General features: G+C 39.4%; 1 protein-coding gene across 1 annotated transcript; it reads right to left on the bottom strand.

Moving 5' to 3' along the window:
• Window positions 1-6,365: 6,365 nt before the first annotated feature.
• On the bottom strand, window positions 6,366-11,664 carry LOC133922845 (serine carboxypeptidase 3-like). Its single transcript, XM_062368354.1, has 9 exons — window positions 11,284-11,664; window positions 10,904-11,072; window positions 9,821-9,940; window positions 8,899-9,042; window positions 8,660-8,810; window positions 8,436-8,524; window positions 8,096-8,354; window positions 7,039-7,172; window positions 6,366-6,711 (listed from the first exon to the last, which is right to left on the bottom strand). The coding sequence occupies exons 1-9, from the start codon at window positions 11,598-11,600 to the stop codon at window positions 6,583-6,585; spliced, it is 1,512 nt and encodes a 503-aa protein (XP_062224338.1). The 5' UTR covers window positions 11,601-11,664; the 3' UTR covers window positions 6,366-6,582.
• Between the last annotated feature and the right edge of the window lie 2,378 nt (window positions 11,665-14,042).

Here is a 14,042-nt window from a genome sequence, read left to right as displayed (position 1 = left end):
ATCGTAAATTAGAGAGAGGAGAGGGGTCTTTAAGCTAAAAAGGGAGGCAGAGGAGTATTTTTATTGAACCCCTTCAAATTTCGTAAATTTATAGTTGGAGTAATTCCAATCCTACAATGTCTTTTTTTTCGCGAATACCCGGATAATGTTATTCGGGCAGCAAATGATATGCAACCAATTGGCAAAGTGTAAATGATGCTACCTCTTTGGTTAGGACTATGTTAAAACATAATCTCACAGCGGCTATACAATATAGATAGATGTTATCTATAAAAACTAAAGTAAATTTCAAGAAACTATAATTATTTTGATATAAATATCATAAAATTATAATTTTTCAGTACATATCACAGAACTACAACTATTTTGACATAAGTATCATAAAACTATAATTTTTTTATAGAACTATAGCTATTTTTGCATCAAATTTTGTAGTTCTGTGAGGAATTTGTAGTTCTGTGGTACACATTATCAAAATAGTTATAGTTCTATAATATGTACTTGAAAAATTATAGTTTTATAGTACTTATGTTAAAATAGTTGTAGTTTTTTAAAATTTACTCAACAAATTATACCTGTCATCAATTGATAGTGCATGCTCACATACAAAAGACTATAATATCATTATATATAACGAGTACACTATCTACTAATCAGTAGCTATCATTTCTCTCTCTTTCTTCATTCTCTCCTCCATAGAAAAAAAATCTTATGTGACCTACTTTATAGTTAGTTGATATGGATCGTTAGAAACACCCTAAATAATCTTAAGCTATAACCAACGGTGATGCGAGATCGTAAGGTTTGATGGTTAATGCCCAAATCAACCTCGCCAAAAATTAGCAGCCCCAGAAATTCGGGAGCTCATTAGGATGACTGCCATGTCCATGCAGCTTTAGACATATCCCATTCATTTTTTGCTATAAAGTTTGTTTGGCTTACGCCAAAATCAACCTCACCGAAATTTAGCTAACCCAGGAATTCGGACGCACATTTAGATGATTGCCAAAATATCGGCAAGTCCATACACTTTAGCTATATCCCATTCGTTTCTTGCTAGTCTTTGGTTAAACTGTACTAGGCAATCGAACCATTGGACAAAACAGACATGGTCATGTCCCATTGAGATGGTGAGTTTGCCTATTCGAAATGAAAATAGATTTTGATTTAAAACATAATAAATGGAGGAAACAAAATGTCCTATAGGAGTGACTATTTTGTGAATAGAGTAGATATGTATTTTTAAATGTGACGGGAAACAATTGAAGATGGGTCATCAAAAAATCCGTGAAAATATGGAATGATTTCACTGTCGTTATTATCATGCCAGCCTAGAGAGAGAGAAATCTTAAATCCAGACCTGCAATAGAATGCCAAGGCTGTTGTCTGTTCACTCATTTGACACGTGTACGTTGCAGGTCAAATACCAGAGTGAGCATTCTGTTCTGTGTGTCTTCACTGCAGCAGCAGCAGAGCGGCGCATGCAGTTCATCTGTCAGTTTTTACTGTGTCATCATTCGATTTATTGCAGGTAGGTAAGTTGACCTACCGAACAAAACTGAAACTGACAGACAGCTCAACTGCTCAAGTGTGAACGAGAAAGGGAAACATAGCTATTGGAGTATCAATTCAGAATTCTCATCTCAGCTGATCTTGATCTACTAGTAAAATGTATTCTGCAAACAAGTCTTATTCTTTCATTTAAACGATGGTTCTTTCACCTCTCAAATTTACAGCACCAGTATTAAGTTTCTTGGACTCATGCATGAAAAAGACAACAAGAAAATATTTCGTAGCTGAATGGGATGAGATCGTCCTGAAAGGACGAGATGATCTTGAATTAGATGGTACAAGTATCATATTTGGTTTGATGTATGAAACGGTACATGACAGTATTTGGTTAGAGGTATGTGATGCACATACGAATATATTTAGTTGCTAAAAGATAAGCATTGTATATATTTATAGCTTAATTTTTTTATAATATGATAATTTTATAATTATAATTATCAATAAATTATTCTAATTAGTACTAATTACAGTTAGTTGTAACTTAACATGTCACTATTCATCACTAATTTCCCACAATAGTACTTAACCGGCTAATAAATTTGAATTGTAACTAATGCATAGCTAATTATTCTTAATTCTCACTAATACTCACTAAGTATATGTAAGTATAGGAGCTAACAGAGCCTTATTCTGCCAATTTTTCTGTATGAGATGGTTCAGCATCTAGATAGAATATGTATCCCTTTGTCTGGACGAATTGATACCATTTATGCAAAAAATAACAAGTATAACAATATATCCTATATTATCCCATATATATATCACCATATACACGTAACCAAACACTACCTAAATACATGTATTGTATCCTCACAAATCACAAGAAAGGCTACAGCTGAAGAGGTACGGACCATACTCCTATACGAACATGTACATGCCAAAGGATTCAACTTGCCCTGCAGAAGCAGCAGAGGAACCGCCTCCCTTTCTCGCAACGCTCAAGCTTTCACCGCCAAACGGTGCAACATCGCCGAGGCCGCCGCCCCCGCCGGCATCGGAAGTTCATTCATGCTGAAGCCGGGCGATGCATTGGCGGCGGCGGCGACGACATGCATGGATCCGACGCGCCGATTCCTCCGCATCAGACTGCTGCAAGCTACACACATTGCCATCAGAAGCTATGCATCTCTGCGATCTGCGTCTCCCATGCCAGCCATGATCCACACTTGGATTCAGACTCACTCGATTTATAGAGAGGACAGGACGGAGCTGGGAATTGGGGACGGGATAAAGATAACCACGGGCGGGGAGGAAAGGAAAGGAAACGACGGTGCATCTGCTCTGCCACCGCATCTTCCATGGATATGCTCGTCAGAAATATAGTGCTTCACAGTTCACTCCACCACCTCCCCTGTGTCCTTGTGCTTTTGTTTTGTTTCTTTCTCTCCTGGGCCCTCTCATGGCTAGTGGAACGCAGTGGCCATTGGTTGATTAGTGCTTCTCCTTTGGAGCAAAGATCGATAACTGTTCCTGCTTTCTTTCTGTGCATGGATTTATCTTTTGCTTGTTTCGGGATTATACTTTAATTTGGTTTTGTTCCTGCAAATCAATTAATTCTGCTCCTGCAGTTGAGGGGTGTTGCCTGCTGCCGAGTTGCAAATATACTACACATAAATGTGTGGAGATTTGCTCCACGAAAACAAGAGATGTGTTTGCACTTTTAGCTTGCTTGGAGAAACGTACTTACAGTGTTGAATGAGCTTAATTACATGTGTCATGTGGACAATTGGCTTGGTCTTTAATTTGTTGGACACTTGGCAACCATTATATTGAACCAAATTATCAAATCATGCTTAAAGTGGTCTTTTTTTTCCCTCCATATTTTCGCATTGCATCTGAATTAACCTTACTAGCCCATCAACCCGTGCACATGCACGGGCTAGTAATTTTAGAAAACATGAATAGTAGAGTTTGTGAAATTTTGATTGCATGTTGAAGATTTAGTATCTGAAAAAGTAGAAAGTGTGTTTTTTGAATTATACTTTTTATGACTTGAAGATAGAAATGCGATTTTTCTTGACATTGAAATACTTTCTTCGGCAACAACTCTGCAGGTATTTAAAGTAGTAGCCAAATTGTTTAAATTGGTAGAGTATTATTGGAAGTGCTATTAGACATCAGGGCCGGTATGTATGTAATATACAGCCATGTACAAGTATAAGCTCAAAGTCAACTACGCAAAGAGAGATTTTAGCACAATCCAAAAGTCCCTAGCAGCAGAAGTGGATGCACTTGCTTGTACTCTTTGCTTGTCATGCTGTAGCAACCACCAAATGAGACGACAAATAGCCAGTGCGGCCGTGCGCCAATCCCATCTAAATTCTTCTTCTCTCTTTTCCAAAATCGAACATCGCATCAATCGCCTCGTATTCTCCGCCTTATGTCACCGTAATTAATGGAGGAGAATATTTCCATTTCATAGATTCCTAACCTACCCGGCTTTAATTACTTCGATTTGCAACGACTTTGCTCCATAATTCATTAATTAGTCGTTGCATACAAGGTGCTACTTCTTCCCTTTGCTACTTAAGGCTTGATTCACTGCTAAATAGATCACATGTTCACCTCTTCAGTACTTCGTCAGTCACCAAAGTCTAGAGAGTGGAGGTGAAGCCGTAGAGTGAGAAGGCCTGAACTACTTAGCAAGAAGTGGATTGCCTTGCAACTTGCGATTTCATGACAAGTTTTTTCTTAGTTGTTTATTTTGATTATCTGAATTATAGCATTGCACTAATTTTCTAAAGATAATATGATTTTCTTTTTTTTAGGTTATTTTTTAACTATGACATGTCCCTCAGTGTAAGTCTTCATCTTCCGAGCATTCCATATGCTTTTGTTCCTTATCTAATTCTTATATGATGAGCTCCTTTTATACTTTTATTGCTACGATATTATCTAAAAAGTGTTGTCCTTAGTAGTCAAATACTATGATTTTTATTTCTTAATGTATTATCGTTATCACTAAAGAACATTGTTTTTTTTTTGGTGTACTTCTAAGTGTGCCAAATATTTGATTTTTAATTAAAATATAAATATCATTTTCTTTATAAGGCCTTTAATTTTTGTTTCGCCCTATGATCACGACCAAGAGATGTCAGAGTCGGCCCTGTTAGACATGTCAGTCATACTACACAAAGGATGTGTTAACCTTTACGATTTGTGCGAGTGTTTAGCTCCTTTCACACTCCTCTTTCCATGAAGATTTTGTTGGAGATATCTCTCCTGCATATGCAAGTACTGCGGTGAACACATGCACACAGCTAGCCCAGTGAAGGATTGATTAGCCTAAAACATTTTTCAGGCGGCCGGCCGGACATTGACATATGCTAGGCAGCTACTGTATATGTAGCATCAGCACCGTGCGACGGCCTCTGAGCATGGGCGGACCCACCATGATGCATGGGTATTCAATTGAATACCTAACTTTTTTATAAAAAAATTAAATATATAGCATATATACTACGTATATATATCTTTGCTGCTTCAATTCATCAGACCACTCAGCAAATTGTAAACTAATTGTTTTAGTAAACTAATAAAAGTGATTTCACTAATTTTGGGGTGTTATGGATTAGTTATGAATTAATCTATCTGCAACATATTTACTCAATCCTGCACGTTACAATAACTATTTCAAGATTTCATTTATTTTTACAAGATAGAGGATCATGTAAGAAGACTAAAAAATTTTGTTTCATAATTTTTGGATTAGTAAATAATTAACTATGCATTTAACTCGAATTAATAAATGAGTTGCACGTTTTTCTTTTTTTTCAAACTTACTCTCCATGTAATATGATGTAAAGGATATTATTTTTGAAAACAAATTTCACAAAAGGTCTTATAATTGTCTCTAGTTTTTTTAGAATTTTTTGTGATTTTTTTAAATTTTTGGACGTGTTTTTGCAACAAAATCAAACTTTTTGGGGTTTTTTTTTTACAAAACAATTTTTGGAGGGGAAAGTTAAAATCCAAGTGACTTTAGGGGGGGTTTGTATTTTTTCCTAACTGAAAAGAGCCCACATAGCAACAAATATCAGGTATTTATGATCTTTATGTTGTGACTGCCCAGTTCGGCAATCAGCAGTTGAGCGTAAATTTTTTGTGCAAGTTAAGGATAGTGACATCATTAAACGCTTCCAAGTCATAAAGGAACACAAAGTTAAATTGTAATTTTGTTTAAATACTTTGTAATTTCTTTTAATTAGTTGAAACTTCTCTACTATGAACAATTTATACTTTAAAATTTACGCTACTATGGACTTCTCGTATTTTGGATTGAATATTTTTTTTAATACTGAATACTCAATCGCTAAATCCTGGGTCCGCCGCTGCCTCTGAGGCTGCCGCCGGCAGCAGCGGCTGCTTCAGGCAAGAAGCAGCTGGCTCATCACAAATGGCGGCTTCTTTAGCTGCGAGCGACCTCTCCTCACTATTGCCCCACAGCACCAGGTACAGCCCCGCGATGATCATGCGCCGATGGTGAAGAGCTCGATCACTCACCGCGTATAGGATGGTGAAGAGCTCGGAGCCGGAGTGGATCGCCCACGCGGCGGCGTCGCGCTCGACGAAGGCGGCGATGGCGAGGAACTGGGGGAGGCCGAAGAAGCAGGTGCAGGAGGTGGCCGGCAGGCGGGCCGGGTAGCGCTTGAGCACGGGCGCCTGCAGCACCAGCCAGTCCGACCACGACAGGCAGTGACCGTGCGGATCAGACAGCAAATTGACAAGAGGACGAGACAGGAAACTGCCAAGAGGATTTCACAAAGTATGAGATGCTTAACAAGAGCAGAAAAGGCCTTTGAACATTGTCCTCTTCGTGTATTTGATTTTTCCTTAACAGCATACATGAGTGATGAGTTCAACTGCAGTTACATTGCTGGGCCAACGTTATTATGAGGACTACATTCAGCTCACACCGTGAAAAAGGAGGGTAAAAGGAAAAGGAGAGGCTCCAGATACTCCGTGAAACGGCACCTCAAGCTACCCAGTAAGCAATTCCGGTCATGTAAATCATATCATAGCCTTAAAAATCGTTGATTCGTGACGCGATTCCTTTAGTTTTCCTTGAGTGAATCTCCTCAGCATTTCCAGGGAAGCTTTCGGCTGGTCCATTGGAACCATGTGACCAGCATTGTGAACCTGCATTTGCATAGAAAAACATACATATTCCTTGTGAGTTTGTTTGTCTTGCCATATACCTACACTTGCTTTTCTTCATTGTTGTTCCATAGGTATGAAAGGATTCTAAAGCATTAGACAGTCAGGTTGAGTGGTCCTTTCATGCTAGTATGTAGTTATGATAAGACTTTCACTAGGTTATCTAGGCACATTTTGTCAAGTACACCTACATTCTTAGTGGAACCAGTCTTAAATTTGTCCCAAGTTTGACACATGAAGCATCTCCTTTTGGAGAAAGAATGGAGTAGTAGACAACAAGGTAAAGTGCAAAGAGTGTTAGATTACAACCTTGAGGAAGCTTAGTGGTCCGTGGCTCTTCAAAACTCCAGCTTCGGTACCGTCTACTACAAAGGATGTCTCACCAGAGGATACAAAGTCTTTCTGGCCAGACCAGTCCATCGAGTGAACCCACCTCGAGTTTCCTGCTCAAACACAAACAATTTCAAATTTCACACTTGATATCTTAACTGCAAAACTATTAAGGAACCTGATAATGCACATGAAGACAATGAAAAACATAAAGCTAACGATAGAAGGTACTTTTAATTAGGATGCATGTCAGATTAATATTGATAAAGCTCCTCAATAACTGAAGATTGCAACTTGCAGTTAAATTGCCATGCCTTAATATTTTGTACCTTTTCCAAAGGCAAGATGTGGATCCAATGTTAGCATGTCTTTTTGGTCTCAGAACAACAACAACAAAAATGTTACATTGCCCCCCCCCCCCCCCCGGGGGGAATTTCAGAAAGGACTTCTTAGAATAAAAATTGACCAGTGAACCTTTTTTTTCGAATGGACAAGTGAACCAATTTGATATCATTGGTTTCCATTATTTTGAAAACTGCACAACTGAGAGTTCTAGAATCTAGATGGCCGATATCTATCTGCAATAGTAATAATTTCACAAAGTTATATTTGATCACTATGTCTTCTCCTTTCAGACCTTCCTTTCTTCTTATGAATATGGCAATATAGAAATCATATATAAACAGGCAGATAGAAAATAATTGACAGATCGATGCACCGAGTGCGCTTATTATGTCCTCAAAAGGTGGTGATGGGAGCAGAGTGGCAAAAGTAAGTAATGTAGCTGGGGACAACCACCAGACCAAGTGGATGCTAGTGCTACAGTTATAAATTTGAATTTACTGCCAGTGATATGAGTCATGCCATTCCACATTAATTAAATTGGAGCATCCGCCAAAATTACAAAGTTAGCATATGGTTGACAAATTATTGATCTACGTGCAGCTACTTACATGGAAGGCATTTCCATATTTATGATGAAACAAAAGATGAAAGACTGCAAGATAATAAATTATGGAGCGCATCATATCCTTACCAAGCCAATTGCATATAAGATCATACTCCCCAGCATATATAAGCACATTAATCCCATCCTCAAGTAGAGCAGGGATGCCGACTTCCAAATTCCTCATCCAATCTGTGAGCATTGCTTCATAAACCGAAGTGCTGCACGAGACGAACTCAATGCCACCAACTCCAAGTTCCTCTTTGACCGCTTTATCACCAAGGAACTTCTCCAAGTTTGAGAAGTCATAGCAAAGATTTCCTTCGCACTCCTTCCTAACATCGTAGTACTGTAAAGAGGTCATTAATATGCAAAACTTTTCCACTTAAGTCAACTGCAACAGTTGGTTAATATTACATTTCTTACTTACATTCTTTGTCCCAACAAGCTCCATGATAGAGTTGAAAATAGAATTGCAGACCATATAAGCTGACATGCAAGATGCTTTCCCATTGGTACCTGAAACATTAGTAGGGGGTAGTATGAATTCTTTCTATATGGAGTAAACCTCAACATGTGACAGTCTAAGAAACTTTTAGTAAGAAATTACTAGAAAAGAAAGTATGTGCTCAAAGTTTTCTACATAGTACTCACCACACATTTTTATTGCAAATTCGCATGGTGGGATGAACTTGTTGATCCTTTCATAGTCGGATTTCTGGATAAGGTTCATTTCCAATGCATAGTCTGTGTAGGCCTTGTATTGGATTTCTGGATCCGTGAGACCATTACCGGTTGCGAAACCCTAGAAGAATAACAGATAAGATTCATGTTAACAAAGAGGCAACTGAGAATGGGTTGCAAACTTGAAGCAAACAGGGAAATGATCACACCTTTAAGTTTATGTGAATGCCCTCGTTTGCTTTGTTTCCTTGGTTAACTCGGCTTGCAAATGCTGGAATGTAGTGCCCAGCATAAGATTCTCCAGTTATATAGAAGTCATTCGTTGCAAATTCTGGGTGCTTCTTAAAGAACACCTGAAATGAAGTTCAGAACAATTAATCAGGACACATGCCAACTCTGGTTTACTCAAGCCAACAACTCAACACAAATAAGCCCTAGACCGATGGCCCAATATACAAACCTGCTACAGGAAACCTTCTCTTCCATTTGGTTCGATTTGAGGCCTATTTTTTTAGCTCACAAGAGCACAGGTGATCAGTAATCTTTTACTTACTAATGAAGCTATCCGGTCAAATTTGCTATATAATCCTTTATCCTTTTATGCAAATAAGTTCCCAGTTCCAAGTTGAACTGTTTAAATGTAACAGGGGAACCCAATTTTGTTCACATGAGCATCTTGACCTACTACAAGATCCAAGAAGCAAAATACCTAAATTACCAGGCAACCATACATTCATGCAATTTATAGCAATAATATTGATCTCCAAAAACTCTTGAGTCCTGCTAGTATCTAAGAGCACCAATCCACACAATGGACAGGTTGAAGAGGAAAAGTAATTAGGAGTATAAATGAGCCCCTACTGTTAGTGCCTTAGTAATTATAACCGTGTATGAGCATTATGTTCTGAAACTATTAAGAGCGGAGTTCCCTACTGTATTCAATAATATATATATATATATAGGTTTTGATTTTCTTACGCTAGATAACATTTTAGTCTCCAAATGTGAACTCTTCCACTCTTCATGAATGAATCTACCATACTTCTATAGTGTAATCACACATCACATGGACTTGATGAATTAAGAGAAAGAAAGCGCATCAGCTACAGGGAACCGATACAAAAGCAGTACCTGGAGAAAGTCATATAAGTCATTGCTGACACCAGTCTCATCGTGACGAGTATCACGATCATCAGAGCTGTAGCTAAAGCCAGTTCCAGTGGGTTGATCAACAAATATGATGTTTGAGATCTGCAGACATCAAGTCATATCAGAAATGGATGAAGCAAGTGATGAAGTGAACCTATAGCGATGTAATTGACATGATCAATAGTATGTCAACATAAAGTGAGAGCTGACTGCAGCAATGAGCACTGCTGATAACCATAAGGAATTTAGTGAATGATTCCTTTAGAAGATGGAGAAACAGCTCTCTGAATAATCAGGCTGCCGTACTATAGTAAGAAGACATGCTGCTACTGCACTTGTAACTAAGTAATACCATGGAACTAAGGCAAGTTGGTCGGTAAGGTGTTCATGAACTCACAACAGATGAAAAAGTAGCAAACACGGTGAGTTGGCTGTAACAGTTACCTAAAGATAGTAAATAGATAACAGATATGAAGATTCTGATTTCTGGGCAAAAGAAGGTTCTTTTTCTCTTTTTAACAAAACCTACTGGCTTTAACAGAGGCTTAAAATTGACCTTATTGCCACTAATGGCTTGACTATTGCTACACTAGTCAACATAGGTTTAAAAGTTTAGGCATGTCATCTTACACCAATTTTTTTTCTCGAAAAGACGGCATGAGCTTTGCCGATTTTATTAGAGAAGGAAAAAAGTCCAGGACAAAAACAAAGAGCCCTAGGGCAAGAAGCAGGGGGACTACAAAGTGTCGCCGTTACAGCGACGGGGTCACCACTGCAAAGCTAAGGACAGACCCCCGAACCACTATGCGAGACAAACCAGAATCAACCAAGCAGAGCGCTTCGGAAAAGCTCAAAATGCTGCTTGATCCGCTCCGCAACCTGCACAACATCGCATTCAACATTTTGGAACGTTCTACTGTTTCTTTCTTTCCAAATCTTCACCAAATTTGGTTCCGACAAATTGATTGCGAGCAACAATGGAATAATCAGTTTGTTTGGTTACGTAGTGAGTTCGGTTCCTTGACGAAACAGGGACCAAATTGCACGTATGATATCTTTACTCACCGTGTCCCAACCGAATTGGTTCCAAACAAGGGACATGTTGTTTGCAATGGTAAAGGGCCCGTTCTCGTAGAAGACGGCCAACTCACTGCTGCAACCGGGCCCTCCGGTGAGCCAGATCACGACGGGGTCCTCCTTCTTGCCCCTCGATTCGAAGAAGAAGTAGAACATCCTGCAGCGTGACCAAACACACAAACACTCGATTACAAAGTTTCAATTATTTCAATGCTAATGCTTATTCTTTACATCATCTACGTCGACACGCAGAGGTAGAAAGTAAAGAGGACAAAGCCGCCTCTTTTTGCTAAGATTGGAGCACTGGACTGCCCTTGCAAATCTTGGAATTTTAATCGCTGGGTGCCAACGGGCAATGCCGTCCTCACCTGGCGTCGTGAGTGTGTGGCAGGCGGAAGTATCCGGCGTGGTGGCCGAGGTCCCCGACCCCCTGGGGCAGGCCGGGCAGCCTCACCCGCCGCTCCAGGAGCTCCCCGGGCGCCACGCTAGGGGCATCGTCACCCCCGGCGCCGCCCGGCCCGGCCTCCTTGGGCAGGAGGTTGAGCGCGCGGATGAGCCGCTCCGCCTGCGCCGCCGGGAAGCTCGCGTCGCGGGGCAGCCGGAGGCTGTTTTCTCCGGCGTCCGCCGCGGCGGAGGCGGCGAGGCAAACGAGGAGGAGGAGGAGGAGGAGGCGGGAGGTTGCCATTGGAGCAGCCGGTTGGGGGATTGGAGCGGAGAGCGGTTTCTCCTCGAATTTATAGCTAGCGTGCGTTGTCGCCGTTGGTGCTTGAAACGGACTACTGCTTGCTCTTCCCGGGCTTTTTGGTTTCAGCCTTAAGTACTCTACTAAACCAACTTTGCTTCCAAGCACAGAGATTCCTTCGACTTTTTTCTTTAGTTTTATTTTCTTAGAAAGCCATCGTGGCAACTTTATTGATATCAAATAAGCATTATATCATTCACCAAATTCGATAAAATAAACGATGAAGATTCCCCAATACAAACATGGGCGGACCCACCATGATGCATGGGTATTCAATTGAATACCCAACTTTTTTGTAAAAAAATTAAATATATAGCACATATACTACGTATATATATCTTTGCTGCTTCAATTCATCAGACCACTCAGCAAATTGTAAACTAATTGTTTTAGTAAACTAATAAAAGTGATTTCACTAATTTTGGGGTGTTATGGATTAGTTATGAATTAATCTATCTGCAACATATTTACTCAATCCTGCACGTTACAATAACTATTTCAAGATTTCATTTATTTTTACAAGATAGAGGATCATGTAAGAAGACTAAAAAATTTTGTTTCATAATTTTTGGATTAGTAAATAATTAACTATGCATTTAACTCGAATTAATAAATGAGTTGCACGTTTTTCTTTTTTTTCAAACTTACTCTCCATGTAATATGATGTAAAGGATATTATTTTTGAAAACAAATTTCACAAAAGGTCTTATAATTGTCTCTAGTTTTTTTAGAATTTTTTGTGATTTTTTTAAATTTTTGGACGTGTTTTTGCAACAAAATCAAACCTTTTGGGGTTTTTTTTTTTAACAAAACAATTTTTGGAGGGGAAAGTTAAAATCCAAGTGACTTTAGGGGGGGTTTGCATTTTTTCCTAACTGAAAAGAGCCCACATAGCAACAAATATCAGGTATTTATGATCTTTATGTTGTGACTGCCCAGTTCGGCAATCAGCAGTTGAGCGTAAATTTTTTGTGCAAGTTAAGGATAGTGACATCATTAAACGCTTCCAAGCCATAAAGGAACACAAAGTTAAATTGTAATTTTGTTTAAATACTTTGTAATTTCTTTTAATTAGTTGAAACTTCTCTACTATGAACAATTTATACTTTAAAATTTACGCTACTATGGACTTCTCGTATTTTGGATTGAACATTTTTTTTAATACTGAATACTCAATCGCTAAATCCTGGGTCCGCCACTGAATACAAACACAAAATTGAAACTCTTCACTCATAACAAGCTAAGTTATGGGTAATAGAATTGCTTTCCCTAAGATAGTGTTTAACTATTACATGATCAAATCTGCAAACTAGAAATGAGCATTTCTCGTAAATCGCTGCCACATGCCCCGTATAATTTGCACCATCTAATATAGTCTCCACCACCTCCATATAGTTCAAATTGATAATCACGTTGTTACACCTCACCTGTCGAATTTCTTTAGCTTTATTTTGTTGCATTGACATTCGTCAGGTTTCAGAGAGCTTGATGCTTCCTTCTCCCCTCTTTTCTGACCAGTAGTTTATAACTGAATTTGCGGCACCGTTTCAGAACGATGAATAGATGCAAACTGAATATGCCTCCTTTTCTGACAGGTTATAACTGAATTAGCATGTGACATCATCCATCGATCATGGGCTTTTTTTTCCCGGCGACAACGACGACTAGGAATTCTACCCAAAAGAATCTGAATCCCCAAATCAAACTGCTACGACGATAAGTTACAAGATTTCAGTTCACTGTTGTAGTTGCTCTTTGTCGCTGTTTTAGTTGTGCAGCAGAGCTTAGCTTAGCTTGACTGAATATATTAGATGCTGTCACTGTCAGTTTGGCTTGTTGGACTCCTCTCCCTTTTACTCGACAGCTCAAACAGACATTGCCTCGATCCGCATATCTAGCGTCCCGGACATGTGAGCTTTTGCTCGATCTTTGCTGAATCTCAAGTTCTGAACCTATCTATCTATCTATCTGTTTTTTTGAACGGGATAATTTATTATCCATCTGAAGTTTTTTGGGTTGGCGTGGAAGGCTGGAAAAGATTAGCAAGCCGGCTGATTGCGTGTGACTGACTTAGCTTGCGCGTAATCGATCGATCCGGAGATCGGGGACCGAGACATGCATGTTGCTTGCACGCAGACTTTTCTCAGTAGTGCAGGTGCAGTCTTGTCTCTCTGATTGCTTGGCTTCCGCTGCTCGCGAACCCTACTGGTATGGTAGCTCCCATCCATCCACGGAAAGCAACTGAATTATTGCAGCCTAAAGATCGAAAGCAACCTGGAAATAGTTGAGCTTCCACGAGTGATCAGGTTATCCTTGACCAAGTGCTCAAGCAGTTGGATCTTAGTTAGGCAACATATACTCTTAGGTAGTATTTGGTTCCTAGAA

The sequence above is a fragment of the Phragmites australis genome, chromosome 6, assembly GCF_958298935.1.
Source record: "Phragmites australis chromosome 6, lpPhrAust1.1, whole genome shotgun sequence".
NCBI lineage: Eukaryota > Viridiplantae > Streptophyta > Magnoliopsida > Poales > Poaceae > Phragmites > Phragmites australis.
The sequence above is the reverse complement of the archived record's forward strand: the minus strand, read 5'-3'. Positions and strand labels throughout refer to the sequence as shown.